This window comes from Orbicella faveolata, unplaced genomic scaffold, assembly GCF_042242905.1.
Source record: "Orbicella faveolata isolate gen_17 unplaced genomic scaffold, um_ofav_v1 contig_13, whole genome shotgun sequence".
Taxonomy (NCBI): Eukaryota; Metazoa; Cnidaria; class Anthozoa; order Scleractinia; family Merulinidae; genus Orbicella; species Orbicella faveolata.
In genome coordinates this window covers 24775001-24787226 of record NW_028301540.1, presented here as the reverse complement: position 1 = coordinate 24787226, position 12226 = coordinate 24775001, and the positions used below count along the sequence as shown (strand labels likewise).

The 12226-nt window shown below is 39.5% G+C and overlaps 1 protein-coding gene and 1 long non-coding RNA gene across 2 annotated transcripts in view; one reads left to right on the top strand and one right to left on the bottom strand.

Annotated features, from left to right (window-relative positions):
• Positions 1-12226, top strand: part of LOC149115748 (uncharacterized) — a 94674-nt gene that overhangs the window by 75394 nt on the left and 7054 nt on the right. The window lies entirely within an intron of this gene.
• On the bottom strand, positions 987-2143 carry LOC110060129 (QRFP-like peptide receptor). Its single transcript, XM_089283847.1, has one exon. It carries the CDS (start codon positions 1977-1979, stop codon positions 1011-1013), a length of 969 nt encoding a protein of 322 aa, XP_089139973.1. The 5' UTR covers positions 1980-2143; the 3' UTR covers positions 987-1010.

Sequence of the window (12226 nt, the reverse complement as noted above, 5' to 3'; positions counted from 1 at the left end):
GCTTCCCGGCCCACTCAGTCAACAAACCATTTGGATCTTAACGTGGAAAAAAATATTATATAAATGAAACAAACAGTAACCACGACAAAAAATTACCAAGTTAAACCTCCATAATGGAAGGCGTAATCCTGCAGCAATTAAAGAAAGCTGAAGAAGAAAAAAAAAGGGACTCATAACTTGTTTTAGGGGCTGAGTCTTACTAGCGAAGTATAGACAATGAGCCATTAAGAAAACTACAGAAACAGTTGGCAGACTAATACATAATGAGCTCAGCAGAAGGACAAACACCAGGGAAAGGGATTGCATGTATATAAACCATTGCATATGCCTTTTGTCTTCAGAATTAGGTTCAGACTTGGACGTTACGATTTGGTGCTGCACCAAGGCAGCTCATAAAATACTGATGAGTAAAACAAAGATAAAAAACGAGGGATGGTGCTTTCACTAAAACTGTGAGAGAGTTATGGAAAAAAGGATCTTACATAGAAATGGCTGAGGAATGGGAATCGGCCGTACTTTACTATTCAATACTGTATTGATGTTTTCACGCACTTTATTGCTTCCAAATTAAGAAAAGCGCTAGATAGTATTCATACACTTTATTGCTTCCTAATCATTAAGAACATTAGTAAATTTACGAAACAACTACAAATGATGGCAAAGAAATCGTCAAACGAGCGGTCAGAAAACGGTCTGAGAAATGTATCAACTGTACATTGAACAGCAAACTGCATAAAGCAATAAATATTATTTACACGGTTTAGGACTGCTGAAAACATCCTATGAAGTCAATAAAATTACAAATCGAGTGTATAGAAAAACTCTAAAGTTGTGGTAGACTTAGTGTCCAAAGAAAGGTTTAGAACCGTTCTGCAAAGATTCTTTAAGCCTTAGTGTACGTTGAATCAAATAAAAGGCAGTTTGAAATTAACGTTCTTTAAGAGTTTTCGGTAAACCGAACCTCTCTGCTTTACATAAGTATCATGAGCTACTGCGCTGCTCAAAATTATTTATCTAAGGAGAGCCTTAAGTTCTTTACGATAATTTCCACTGAAAATAAAACAGATACAAGGATTTATGGCAGAATTTGCCAAAGCCATTAAAATGATGACATATTGAAGGTATCGGACGCCACAATTCGGCGATGTGATGGTGTCCGTAAGGAAGAAAAAAAACCAGTAGACGGAGATGGGCAGCCAGCACACTGCAAACCCTAACACTATAGCAATCGCCATCTTTAGCACATTTCGCTCCCTTTGCTGGCGTTGTTGTTCAGCGTTGGCTGATTGCTCGCCTGGAATCTTCTGTGACTTGAGCTTTAGATAGATGATAATGTAAAGTATAGCAATCAACACCAATGGGATAAACTGGAGTACAACAATACCGGAGAAGAGGTATTTCTCATAGGATGAGAACTCTCCAAAAACTTCATTCCAATGCCGCTGACAAACCAGCTTTTCTGGATATTCAACAAGTTTGCGAGCGACGAGCTCTGGAGAGTAAACAGCTATCGCGACGATCCAAGTGGCGAGATTGAAGAACGGGCACAGCTTTGAACTGATGAGTGGAGAACGGAGAGGAAATACCACAGCTCCAAATCGATCCACTGCTATCAGAACCAGGCTCTGAATAGACACAGCAGAGGACATCTTTGGTAAGAAGAAATACAGTTGACATAAAGCCTGGCCAAGAAGACCACCGATCAGCCAGGAGTCCATATAGAGCCTTTGTATCAACCAAGGAATCATAAAAAGCGGAAGCAGCAGATCTGACATGGCCATGTTTACAATGAAAAAGTTGATGGGTTTTCTCATGGTTTTCGCCTTGTAGACGATTATTCCGATGACGGTGTTCCCAGCCAACGAAAAAATGAAGATCAGGCAGTAAGCAAAGGTCACTCCAATTTTTTCTGCTGTAGGATTGCTGGAGCAGCTCGATGGCTGTGTTCCATTCATCGTTGTATTCGCGTTTTCCGACATCGCCGTTTAGTTTCTTTTTCTGCTCTTACGCTCACAAAAAGGTTTTCTTCTGGTTTCTTCAGTTAGTAACGTCACTCTATTTATGTTCTAGCGAAGGCGGGATAATTGTTCGGCTTGATGCCGTCATTCGCGAGAAAAGATTGATCGATTAGGGAATTTCCATGACATGTTTAATGATTGGCAGATCATTGTTCCAGCTGTGTGCAGTCTATTTGAACAAAAATAAATAAGGGTTTCCTATTTCATGAGTTGCTCAACAAAAGGAAGTGATCAGTCAGCTTGCGCCACAAATTGCTTTTTACTTTTTGTTTTCATTTCATGTCTTAACATCTATTCATCTGTACCATCTATCCATCTGTTCCAAGCATGATAAAAAGCCGTTAAAGTTTCTTCTTCCCGTTATTGTTTGGTCGTGCATCAAATTGTCCACCAAGACGAGTCAGCGATGTCTTATCACAGAATGGATCTTGCCGGAGTTTAAATTTAGAAATTTTAATGCCCAATATAATGATTGCGTAAATAGCCTTATCAAAGGCTGCCGCGCAAATGTGATAAGAATTTACTTTGCAGAGTCATGAAGTTTTCTCGTGTATCCAAATCAGTCTTTTAACAAAGAGACTCCTCCTCGTGTATTGCATATCACTTCAGCAACGGTAAATAACTTTAGGATCAGATTCAAACTTGGGTTATAGCACATGAGAATCCGTTTCTTTAAAAAATATGTTTGCATCTGTGTATAATAAAAAAAAAAAAAACATGTTAAGCCAAGTCGTGATATTTGAAACGGACATATTTCATGTAATAAATGTATGTTATTGAACTAACTTGTTCGGTCCATATTGGAGAAATAATGTTTGAGGTCTTTTTTTTTTTTTTTTTTTTGCAGGTTTATGGACCGCACCCGTGTCTCGGTCCATAAAACTGCCAAAAGAAGAAGGATCATCAGTCAGTCAGTCTGTGCACAGCCTATTTGAAAAGAAAAATGAGGGTTTCCAGGCCCGTGGCTAGTAACAGACAAACCGAGGCACTGGCCTCAGTCATTTGTTTCGTTGTTGTTGTTTATAGTCTTCATAAACAACCTATAAATACCTAGGAAGAGAATTCAACCAAAAAGATTGCCTTGGTCAAAATCTTTTCATGGACAACGCCTCGGTCAAAAAATTTTCCAGGCTACGGCCCTAGTTTCCTATTTCGTGAGTAGCTCAACAAAAGGAAGTGATTAGTCAGCTTGCGCCACAAATTGCTTTTTACTTTTTGCTTTCATTTCATGTTTTATCATCTCTGAAACTGGAAGCAGACAGTTACTTCTGACGTCAATGCTGCAACAGATGGTGTATGTACTGACAGATGGCTGGGTTGTTTTTGAGATCTTTTCCAAGCATGATAAACAGTCGTTAAAGTTTCTTCTTCCCGTTATTTTTTGGTCGTACATCAAAGTTTTCATCAAGACGAGTCAGTGAGAGCACACGATGTTTAACGTTAGAACCCGAGCTCAATAAAAGAAAATTCATCTTGATGTCTTGTTACAGAATGAATCTTGTCGGAGTTTTAACTTAGAAATTTTAATGTCCAATATAATGACAGCGTAAACCGTCTAATCAAATGCCGCCGCGCAAATGCGATATGAATTTATTTTGCAGAGTCATGAAGTTTTCTCGTGTATCTAAATCAGTCTTTTAACAAAGAGACTCCTCCTCGTGTATGGCATCTGACTTCAACAATGGCGAATAACTTGAGGATCAGATTCAAACTTGGGTTATGGCACATGAGAATCAATTACTTTAAAAAATACGTTTGCACCTGTGTATAATCAGTAGTTCGTATCGTGTGATCGTCCGGGTAATGGTAGTTCTAAAAAGAACTGTTGTTGGTTACTGACGTTTCGACAACCAGAGCGGAAGTCATCTTCAGAGTCAATTAAATAGTGTTTGTCAGTCGATGATGTTATAGGACAGGGAGTAGTTTACAAGATCAAATGCTCCGACTGCCAGGCTTCCTACACTGGTGAGACTGGCAGAAACCTTCACACGAGACTGACTGAACACAAACGAGCCACGAGAAATGGTGATGCCAACAATCACATTGCTGTACATCATCAACTGACAAACCACAACATTGACTGGGACTCTGCTCAGTGCTTAACCTACAGTACAAACTATTTTCAACCACTGACTCTGGAAAGCTGGTACACTAACCTAGAACAAACGCCTCTTAACAGATCTCAACAACTACCGGCGCCTTACAAACGACTTATCCATGACGGAAACGAAACCGACAAACGGACTTCGAACAGACCGACCTAATTTGACTAACAATAGACGGACCAAAAAACTGACCAATTTGACTAGCAATAGACGGATCGAAACCGACCAATGACTGATGACAAACTTTACACGAGTCTCTCAGCCAATACCATCATGGTTAAACTGACCAATCACGTTTAACGGACCAGACTTATAACATCATCGACTGACAAACACTATTCGCTTGACTCTGAAAATGACTTCCGCTCCGGTTGTCGAAAAGTCAGTCACCAACAACAGTTCTTTTCGGAACTACCCTCACCCGGACGATCACACTATAGGAACTACTGATACTCCTGGATTCAAACCGTTTACTATGTGTATAATCAAAAAGGCATTTTGAGCGAAGTCGGGATATTTGAGACGGGCATGTTTCATGTAATAAATATATGTTATTGAACTAGCTTGTTCGGTCCATATTGGAGAAATGTTGTTTGAGCTCTTTTTTGTTTCGATACCTCAGAAACGAAACGGTATTGCATTCAGTTCAGGGGTGAACTATTTACATAGTGATTTGTGATATTCAATCAGAGTAAAGTTCGTAATTGTTAATGTAAATACGGTGGAAATTTGGTCATGGAAACAAAATGTGGCGTTCCGAACATTTCAATTGCTGCTTTATTCGAAAATGGGTATTACGACTGAAACTCTCGTTTCTCGTTATTAAAATACACAAGAAAATTACACACTGGACTTCTATTCGGATAGTAATAGTGAAGAGGAAGTTTATATTGGAGGTAGACAGACCGCCAGACCACGCGATTTGTCCACTAATGCGATATTTTAAGCCGATGAAAGCAGTTCGTTTTGTTTAGTTCAAAGACGAAATGGTACTGTTTGCCGTTTCAGAGTGATTTATTGGCACAGTGAGTATGAATGTTATCAGCCAGTAACGCTTGTAATTCACAAGGTAAGCATGTTCAGCAAAAAATAACTTCTCGAAACTACATTTTATTTCGTGACAGGGAAAGAAGAGGAAATTAAAATGTCATGCGGGTAGAAATAATTGGCAACTTAAATGTTTCTAAGTCTTACTGAAACGATGTATTCTAGACAAACGAAGATATCTGTTTCCGTGCTTGATTTAAATATGATTAAGGCCCGTTCCAAACGCCGCTCCATTCATGCGCCGAACCTAACTGATGAGTTAAGTACGGCGCAAGAGCGGCGTTTGAATCAGTTTGGTTCGGCAGGTTTGGTTTGGTGCGGCAAAAAACATTAAATTCGGCAGGGTCTGTCGCACTATGCGACGTTGTAGCGGCAGCTGATTCATGCGGCGTTCTCCTCATGTGTCAAACCTAATGCATAAATTATTGTAATGTATTTTTCATATAACGGGACTCGTGATTGGCTCAAAATTGAGTGGCGTGACCAGTCATGCATGAAGTTCAAAGTCGTCGCTAAAAGTAAAGACAACAAAATACCAGCATGCCTTTGATTTATGAGAAGCGGGACTGTATATGCGAGTTTCTTTAGCGCAAATTCATTTTTTGCTTTTTCTTCGTGATAATAGCCCAGCTTATTAGACTTCCCTTTAACAAGTCGATTTAACCGGGAGAAAACCTGTCTAAATACAAACACTGAACCTTGAGTTTGAATTTGCTTCCCTAACTATTGCTATAACAGCATGATAACAGCGAAATGTTAGTCACAGCTTTTCTATTCAGAACACTTGTCAGGAATAACAATCCCGCCCCTTTACTGTGGCTGTTTACGCGTACGGGAAAAGAACACGCACTTGGAGCGTTTAGATGATACTACAGATACGTGCGATATATTGTGAAAGGTAACTAATTCATCATATTGTAATTTAATCAACGTTGGTATATTGCAAAATAGGAACAATGTGGCTTTTTTATGAGGTTTTCTTCATATCGTAGGTGTCGACATTTTCCAGATTTAGTTGAATTTCTCGAATTTTCTGCCACAATTCCAGTAGCTTTACTTCTTAGTGCGCACTTTTAAAAGTAAGAAAATTTGTATTTCGACATATCGCGGCATTTCAAGAGCTGGTTTCCATGAAAACACCGATAACATTTGTCTTTTAGCTTCATAATATTCAAGCGAAAGTGGAGGAATAATTGCACAGCTGTCGTCACACATGAGGCGCCCTTTTTGAAAAGAAAAGTATACTGCGTCACTGACAACGAAACGTAGAGTGCCGCATCCATTCGAATCAAGGACTGCCCGGCGCAGAAATAGAAAAATTATGCGTCAAATGCTTTTGCCTCTTAGATTTATTTAGCCTCACACAAAACTTTGAATTTCTGAAAAATTTGGCGGGGCTGTGCGGCCCGCTTCCCAAAGCACCTACCCTATTTAAGACCAAAGTCTGCGATTTTTCTAACCTATTTATGGCCTGACCCTGAAATTAATACTCTGTTTCAGACCTACCGTAGTTCTCTAGTTCAGAATGATGGTAAAGGTATTGTGAATGGCTTTAGCTGCTGCTCTTATCGATAATGATGAAAAAAGTAGCTTCTTCTAAAAAACATACCTAATTCAAGACTAGAGTGCAGAAACCATACCCAGTTTGAGACCAAAATGACCAAAATCGATACTCTACTTCTGCCTAAAATGTGTTTAAAAAAAACATTGTCCTTCTGACGCTGGACATACCTATATGGCCGATATAAGGGAGCACCCCCTGCCCTAGGGCAGAGTCAAAGTGAAGTATCACAAGTAAATACATTTCGAAGCACGTTGACTGTAATAACTGATACATGTGTAGCCAACTTAAATTAATTAGCCCCTTGCTCTTTTACAATAGGTTCAGTACTAAACCTCACCTGGACGAAAAAACCCAGGCTATGGCAACTGAGCAGATCAGTGCGGTGCAAAGCGGCGCATTAGCACATATCCCCCTCACCCCAGGACTTCTCATGCACAAGATATCAAAACCCCGGCCTTTCTCAGACTTTGAATATCTTTCCGGAAACGAAACACTATTTCTTTCTAAGAAATAGCTTCTTGTTTTTTTTTGTTTTTTGTTTTTTGTTTTTTTTTGTTTTTTTTTGCAGGTTTATGGATCGCGTCTGTGGCTCGGTTCATAAACCTGCCAAAAGAAGAAGAAACATTAGGCAGTAAGCAAAGATTATTCCATTTTTTTTCTGCTGTAGGATTGCTGGGGAACCTCGATGGCTGGGTTCCATTCATGCTTTTATTCACGTTTTCCGGCATTACCTTTCAGTTTCTTTTTCCACTCCGGCTCACAAATAAGCTTTCTTCTGGTTTCTTCACTTAGTAACGACACTCTATTTATGTTCTAGCGAAGGCGGCCGGGATAACCGTTCGGCTTGATGCCATCATTCGCGCGAAAAAGATGATGATCAGGAAATTTCCATGAAATGTTTAATGATTGGCGGATCTTTGTACCAGCTGTCCGCGCCCTATTTGACAATATAATTAGAATTTCTTATTTCGTGAGTAGCTCAACAAAATGATGATGAAGTGATCAATCAGCTTGTGCCTCAAATTGCCTTTTTGTTTTCATATCTAACTTAACATCTATGAAACTGAAAACAGACAGTTTCCTATGACATCAATGCTTCAACATGCAGATGATGTAGTCAAAGCTGGCGGGATTGTTTTTCAGCTCTGCTCGAAGCATGATAAACAGTCGGTAAATTTTCTTCCTCCTGTTATTGTTTGGTCTTGCATCAAATTGTCCACCAGGACGAGTCAATGATGCTTTATCACAGAACGCATCTTGTCGGAGTTGAAATTTAGAAATTTTAGTGTCCAAAATAATGATTGCATAAACCGCTTAATCAAAGGCTGCCGCGCAAATGTGATAAGAATTTACTCTGCAGAGACATGAAGTTTTCTCGTGCACGTGTATCCAGTCAGTCTTTAACCAAAGAGACTCCTCCTCGTGGATTGCATATGACTTCAACAACGGCTTATAACTTTAGGATCAGATTCAAACTTGGATTATAGCACATGACAGCGTCAGTTTCTTTAATCAAAGGTTCTGTGAGCAAACCCGTCGATTTCCCAGTGCGTGATGATTGATGTGTGTGGCTTACGGGTTATTCTAGTTATAAAATAACTATATTGACTTCTGGCGATACTTGTTGTAACAGCCGTCTGTCTTTTTCTTTAAAAAAAAAAAAAAAAAGAATGGCTTAACGTACATACTCTACATGAGGTACAAGAACTGCAAACCTCCACTACATGAACTGCATTGCTCCGATGGATTTACTCATTCTCGATTGAGCCACTCTACCTTGTAAACTTCTCGCCTGAGGACAAAAGCGTAGCTTGCTTTACGCGACTCAGCGCCGCTAGATCGAGTGCGAATAGGTTGCGAATAAGATCCTCATCTGCTCGCGGGGTAGGTGCGAAAGATCTTCAGAGTAACGTCAAAAAACCGTGTTCTTATCGGTTCCAAACTTGAAATAAGTAATGTAGCTACTTGTGGATGTTTTTCACCAGAAAAAAGGTTTAACAGGAAGAAAAAAAGACCAGCGGCTTAAAAAAAAAAAAAAAGGCGACGAATCCCGGAATCGAACTTGGTTCCACTAGATTGGAACGCGGGTGCTAACCATAGTAACACGTTAGAAACCTTGATTAGCAAATATGCGAATTAGCTCACAAATATTGATTTAGATGACTTCATGTTGCGTGATTAAGGCCCCGTCCACACGTATCCGGATATTTTTGAATCCGCAACTTTTTCTTTCCAGATACGGCTTCCGTCCACACGCATTCGGCAGCGAATCCGGATACTTTTGAATCCGCTCTCCAGATCGGAAAAAATATATCCGCAACGAATGTGATGACGTTTGGACGCTGAATCCAGATATTTTCGAATCTGATGACGTAGCAAAATCGCGTCCAGTCTCTTAGCGAACCTTAAACCAATACGACGGCACAACGTGTAGGCCTCGTTTCTCTAGAGTGAATCCGATACCATCGGATGCGTGTGGACAGGCGAATTCAATTTGAATACGCTACGTGAGGACGGGGAAATTTTTAAATCCGGAAAGAAAAAGTTGCAGATTCAAAAATATCCGCATAAGTATGGACTGGGCCTAAATCTACTATAAATAGACATAAAAAGCTTTTCGGGAGCTGTTGTGTTACTTTGCGATATGATAGCTCATCAGCCTATTCAAGTGTCAAAGTGTATCAGCTTGGACAAACCCAAAAATTTTTGTCTGTGGGCAAAATTTTAATGCTCGGATTGGATTTCTCCTCGCTCCCGCTATGTGGGATTCGTCTTCCAAAGTGACCTGTTTCTTCACTGTTACTTGCGTAACACGGAGAGTTTGTCCTCAAGATCAGGATTTTCTCACGGTGGATTCCACGTCCGCGGTTGAAACTTATAATCTGGCGTAATCATGAGCTTTTTAGAGGCTCGCAAGACCGCGGTGTTCTTTATTAGATACTTTTTTGACAAATGCTACGATGGCCTCAACGAAACTGTTCGCTTTAATTTCGGAAATTTAATGTCAGGAGCTCAACCTTCCAATAGTGCCATCGATATATAGAGCGGATTGCCTCTTGTCAATCTTTACTAGACTTCGGAGCGCAAATTTACAACAGGAACTTCATCTCTATCATCAAAAATGTTCCCAATGCGTATTACAAAAGCCACATTTTGTCTTATTACTCGGGCTTCCGCAGGAGAGCCCAAGTCATAAAATGTAAGCGTTTTGATTGTCAAAAGAGGGGTCATGGCCCCAGGCGTTCCATGCGTAGACCATGGAAACTGGGGACGAGAAACGCGACATTGCTCGCTCTTCGTGACAGAACGCGGTGTTTTGCGAAGAAAGTTTTGGTGACAATCGCGCCTTATACGTTCATCTCACAAACAAAGATGTCGATCATTTTCGGAAAGGGTTGGTCCACGAATTATATTACTTGAAAACCAGCCAGGTAAGCAAAAGTCAAGCTCGAAACGTTCTCACGGGATAACAACTGAGCCCATCGCGGTCTGAGTTCAAACTACGAAAACGCTGACAAAAAATAGGCAGTCAATGACTGCATGTGGCTACTGCTGTTACCAGTTAGAATATTGTAGTAAAACAAATCATATTGCAATAAAACGAGCTAAATACGAAAATGTTTTTGGACTGGTGGCTCATTAAAAACATGAGACTTGTTTCTTGCACAAATTTATTTCATTAGTAGTTCAAATATTTTTAGCAGTCTTAGCAATGGCGAATTCTTTTAGAAAATTGTCTCTGACTGCTAAAGAAAATCATGTTGCGTGACATGAACTAGACGAGTATGAAACCAAAATAACTAACAAAACAGAATGCCGCATTTCCCCTTATAAATGAGCTCCTTTTTAAAAATACTACTACCTCGATTCAATAAATATATCTAGCTTATTATATTTCTTCATAAACTGCGCTAAGGGTGGCAAATTCTCGGACGTTATCCTCAAAAAACCCAACTTGAAAGTTTATGCAAACGATATGCCATGCAATTTGCGCCTTGTCATAGGGCTTTTGTTTTCGCGAAGGAGTTTATCCGTATTCGCTCTCCAAAGGAGATATGACACTTGAAAAGGGTTTAAGATCGAAACACGGCAAAGATGTTCAGCTGCACAATTAACTCGGATCGTCACGACCAGTAAACGAGCTTCGCACAATTCTGCTAGCATGAACAAAGCAATCGCCATAAGTTGTAAAAAGACCCGGAGAATTCTTTGCAAACAAGTTTTCCATAAATGCGTAGACAGCTGTGCTTCATTCTTGAACCAAGATGGTTTAAACTCACAACTTGCGATTGGATTAGGAGAATACTCAACGAAGAAACTTGAATAGTTAATATCTAAGCGGAACTCTTAATATACTAAAATATCCTGATTCTTTGATTTGTTTTTATTGTGTCCAATACGCGTTTTATTAAAGTACGAGTTGATACTGCGGTACGAAGCCCGAGTAAACGCCCTTAGAGCGTCTAGTTTACAGTTGACTGTTAATTTAAGATTAAAATAGACCAATTTTGATATATTAAAATTCATCCTAACACAACAGACCTCAGTACGAGGCTCTGGGGAATAAACCCCACAAACTCTGTAGTTATTCCCGAGAGCCTCGTACTGAGGTCTATTGTTTTAGGCTGAGTTTTAATATATCGAAATTGGTCTATTGTAATAGAAATGTCAAATGAATTATACCCAGAGAGCAAACAAAACAAGTTTCCATTTTTAGTGCAACAAAAGCAGGCACATAGACCTTGACCTAGAAATGTAAAACGATGCATGTGCCTGCAATAGTGACTAATACAGTGATTTTCAGATACTTTATCTACTGGTCAGCAGAATTACTCCAAGAAGTGGGTTAAAAGATGATGGAAAGACATCGTTTGCATATCATTTGCATAATCTGCACCACAACTAAAACCCTATAGTTTGCTTACGCAATCTCCGGGTTAAAAAGTGTTTACACTTGTGCTTAATCAAAAGGCATTCTAAGCCGTCTCGTGATACATGAGACGGTCATGTTTCATGTAATAAAGATATGTCATTGAACTAGCTTGTTCGGTCCGTATTGGAGATATATTGGTTGAGTTCTTTTTTTTTTTTTTTTTTTACAGGTTTGTAAACCTGCAAAAAAAAGAATTTAAGATAATTGCCTCATTGTGATTGGCTGAGAGCAGGCCAATTCATCGTTCATTTTTAATTTGCACCGCAGTGCAAATTAATGGGCGTGCGTTCGTAATTTTCCCATTCATATAATAGATGAGTTATCGTTTGAAAGCTTGAGCAATTGAGGATTTACACTACGCGTCATATTTGAGAATTCCTTCAAATATCACTCCAAGTAATAATACTTAATTGCACTCCCATTCATACGATTACCAACACTAATAACATACATAAACAAGTTTCAGCATGCATGCTGATTGGCTGAGAGCTGATCAATTAATCCTACTCGGTTCAGAAAGTTGAAGTTAGTGCAATTATATGGTTCAAATGAGGTTATG

Excerpts from the sequence above, each read along its gene's own strand:
- LOC110060129 (XM_089283847.1), bottom strand. The coding sequence starts at position 1,979 with ATGTCGGAAAACGCGAATACAACGATGAATGGAACACAGCCATCGAGC.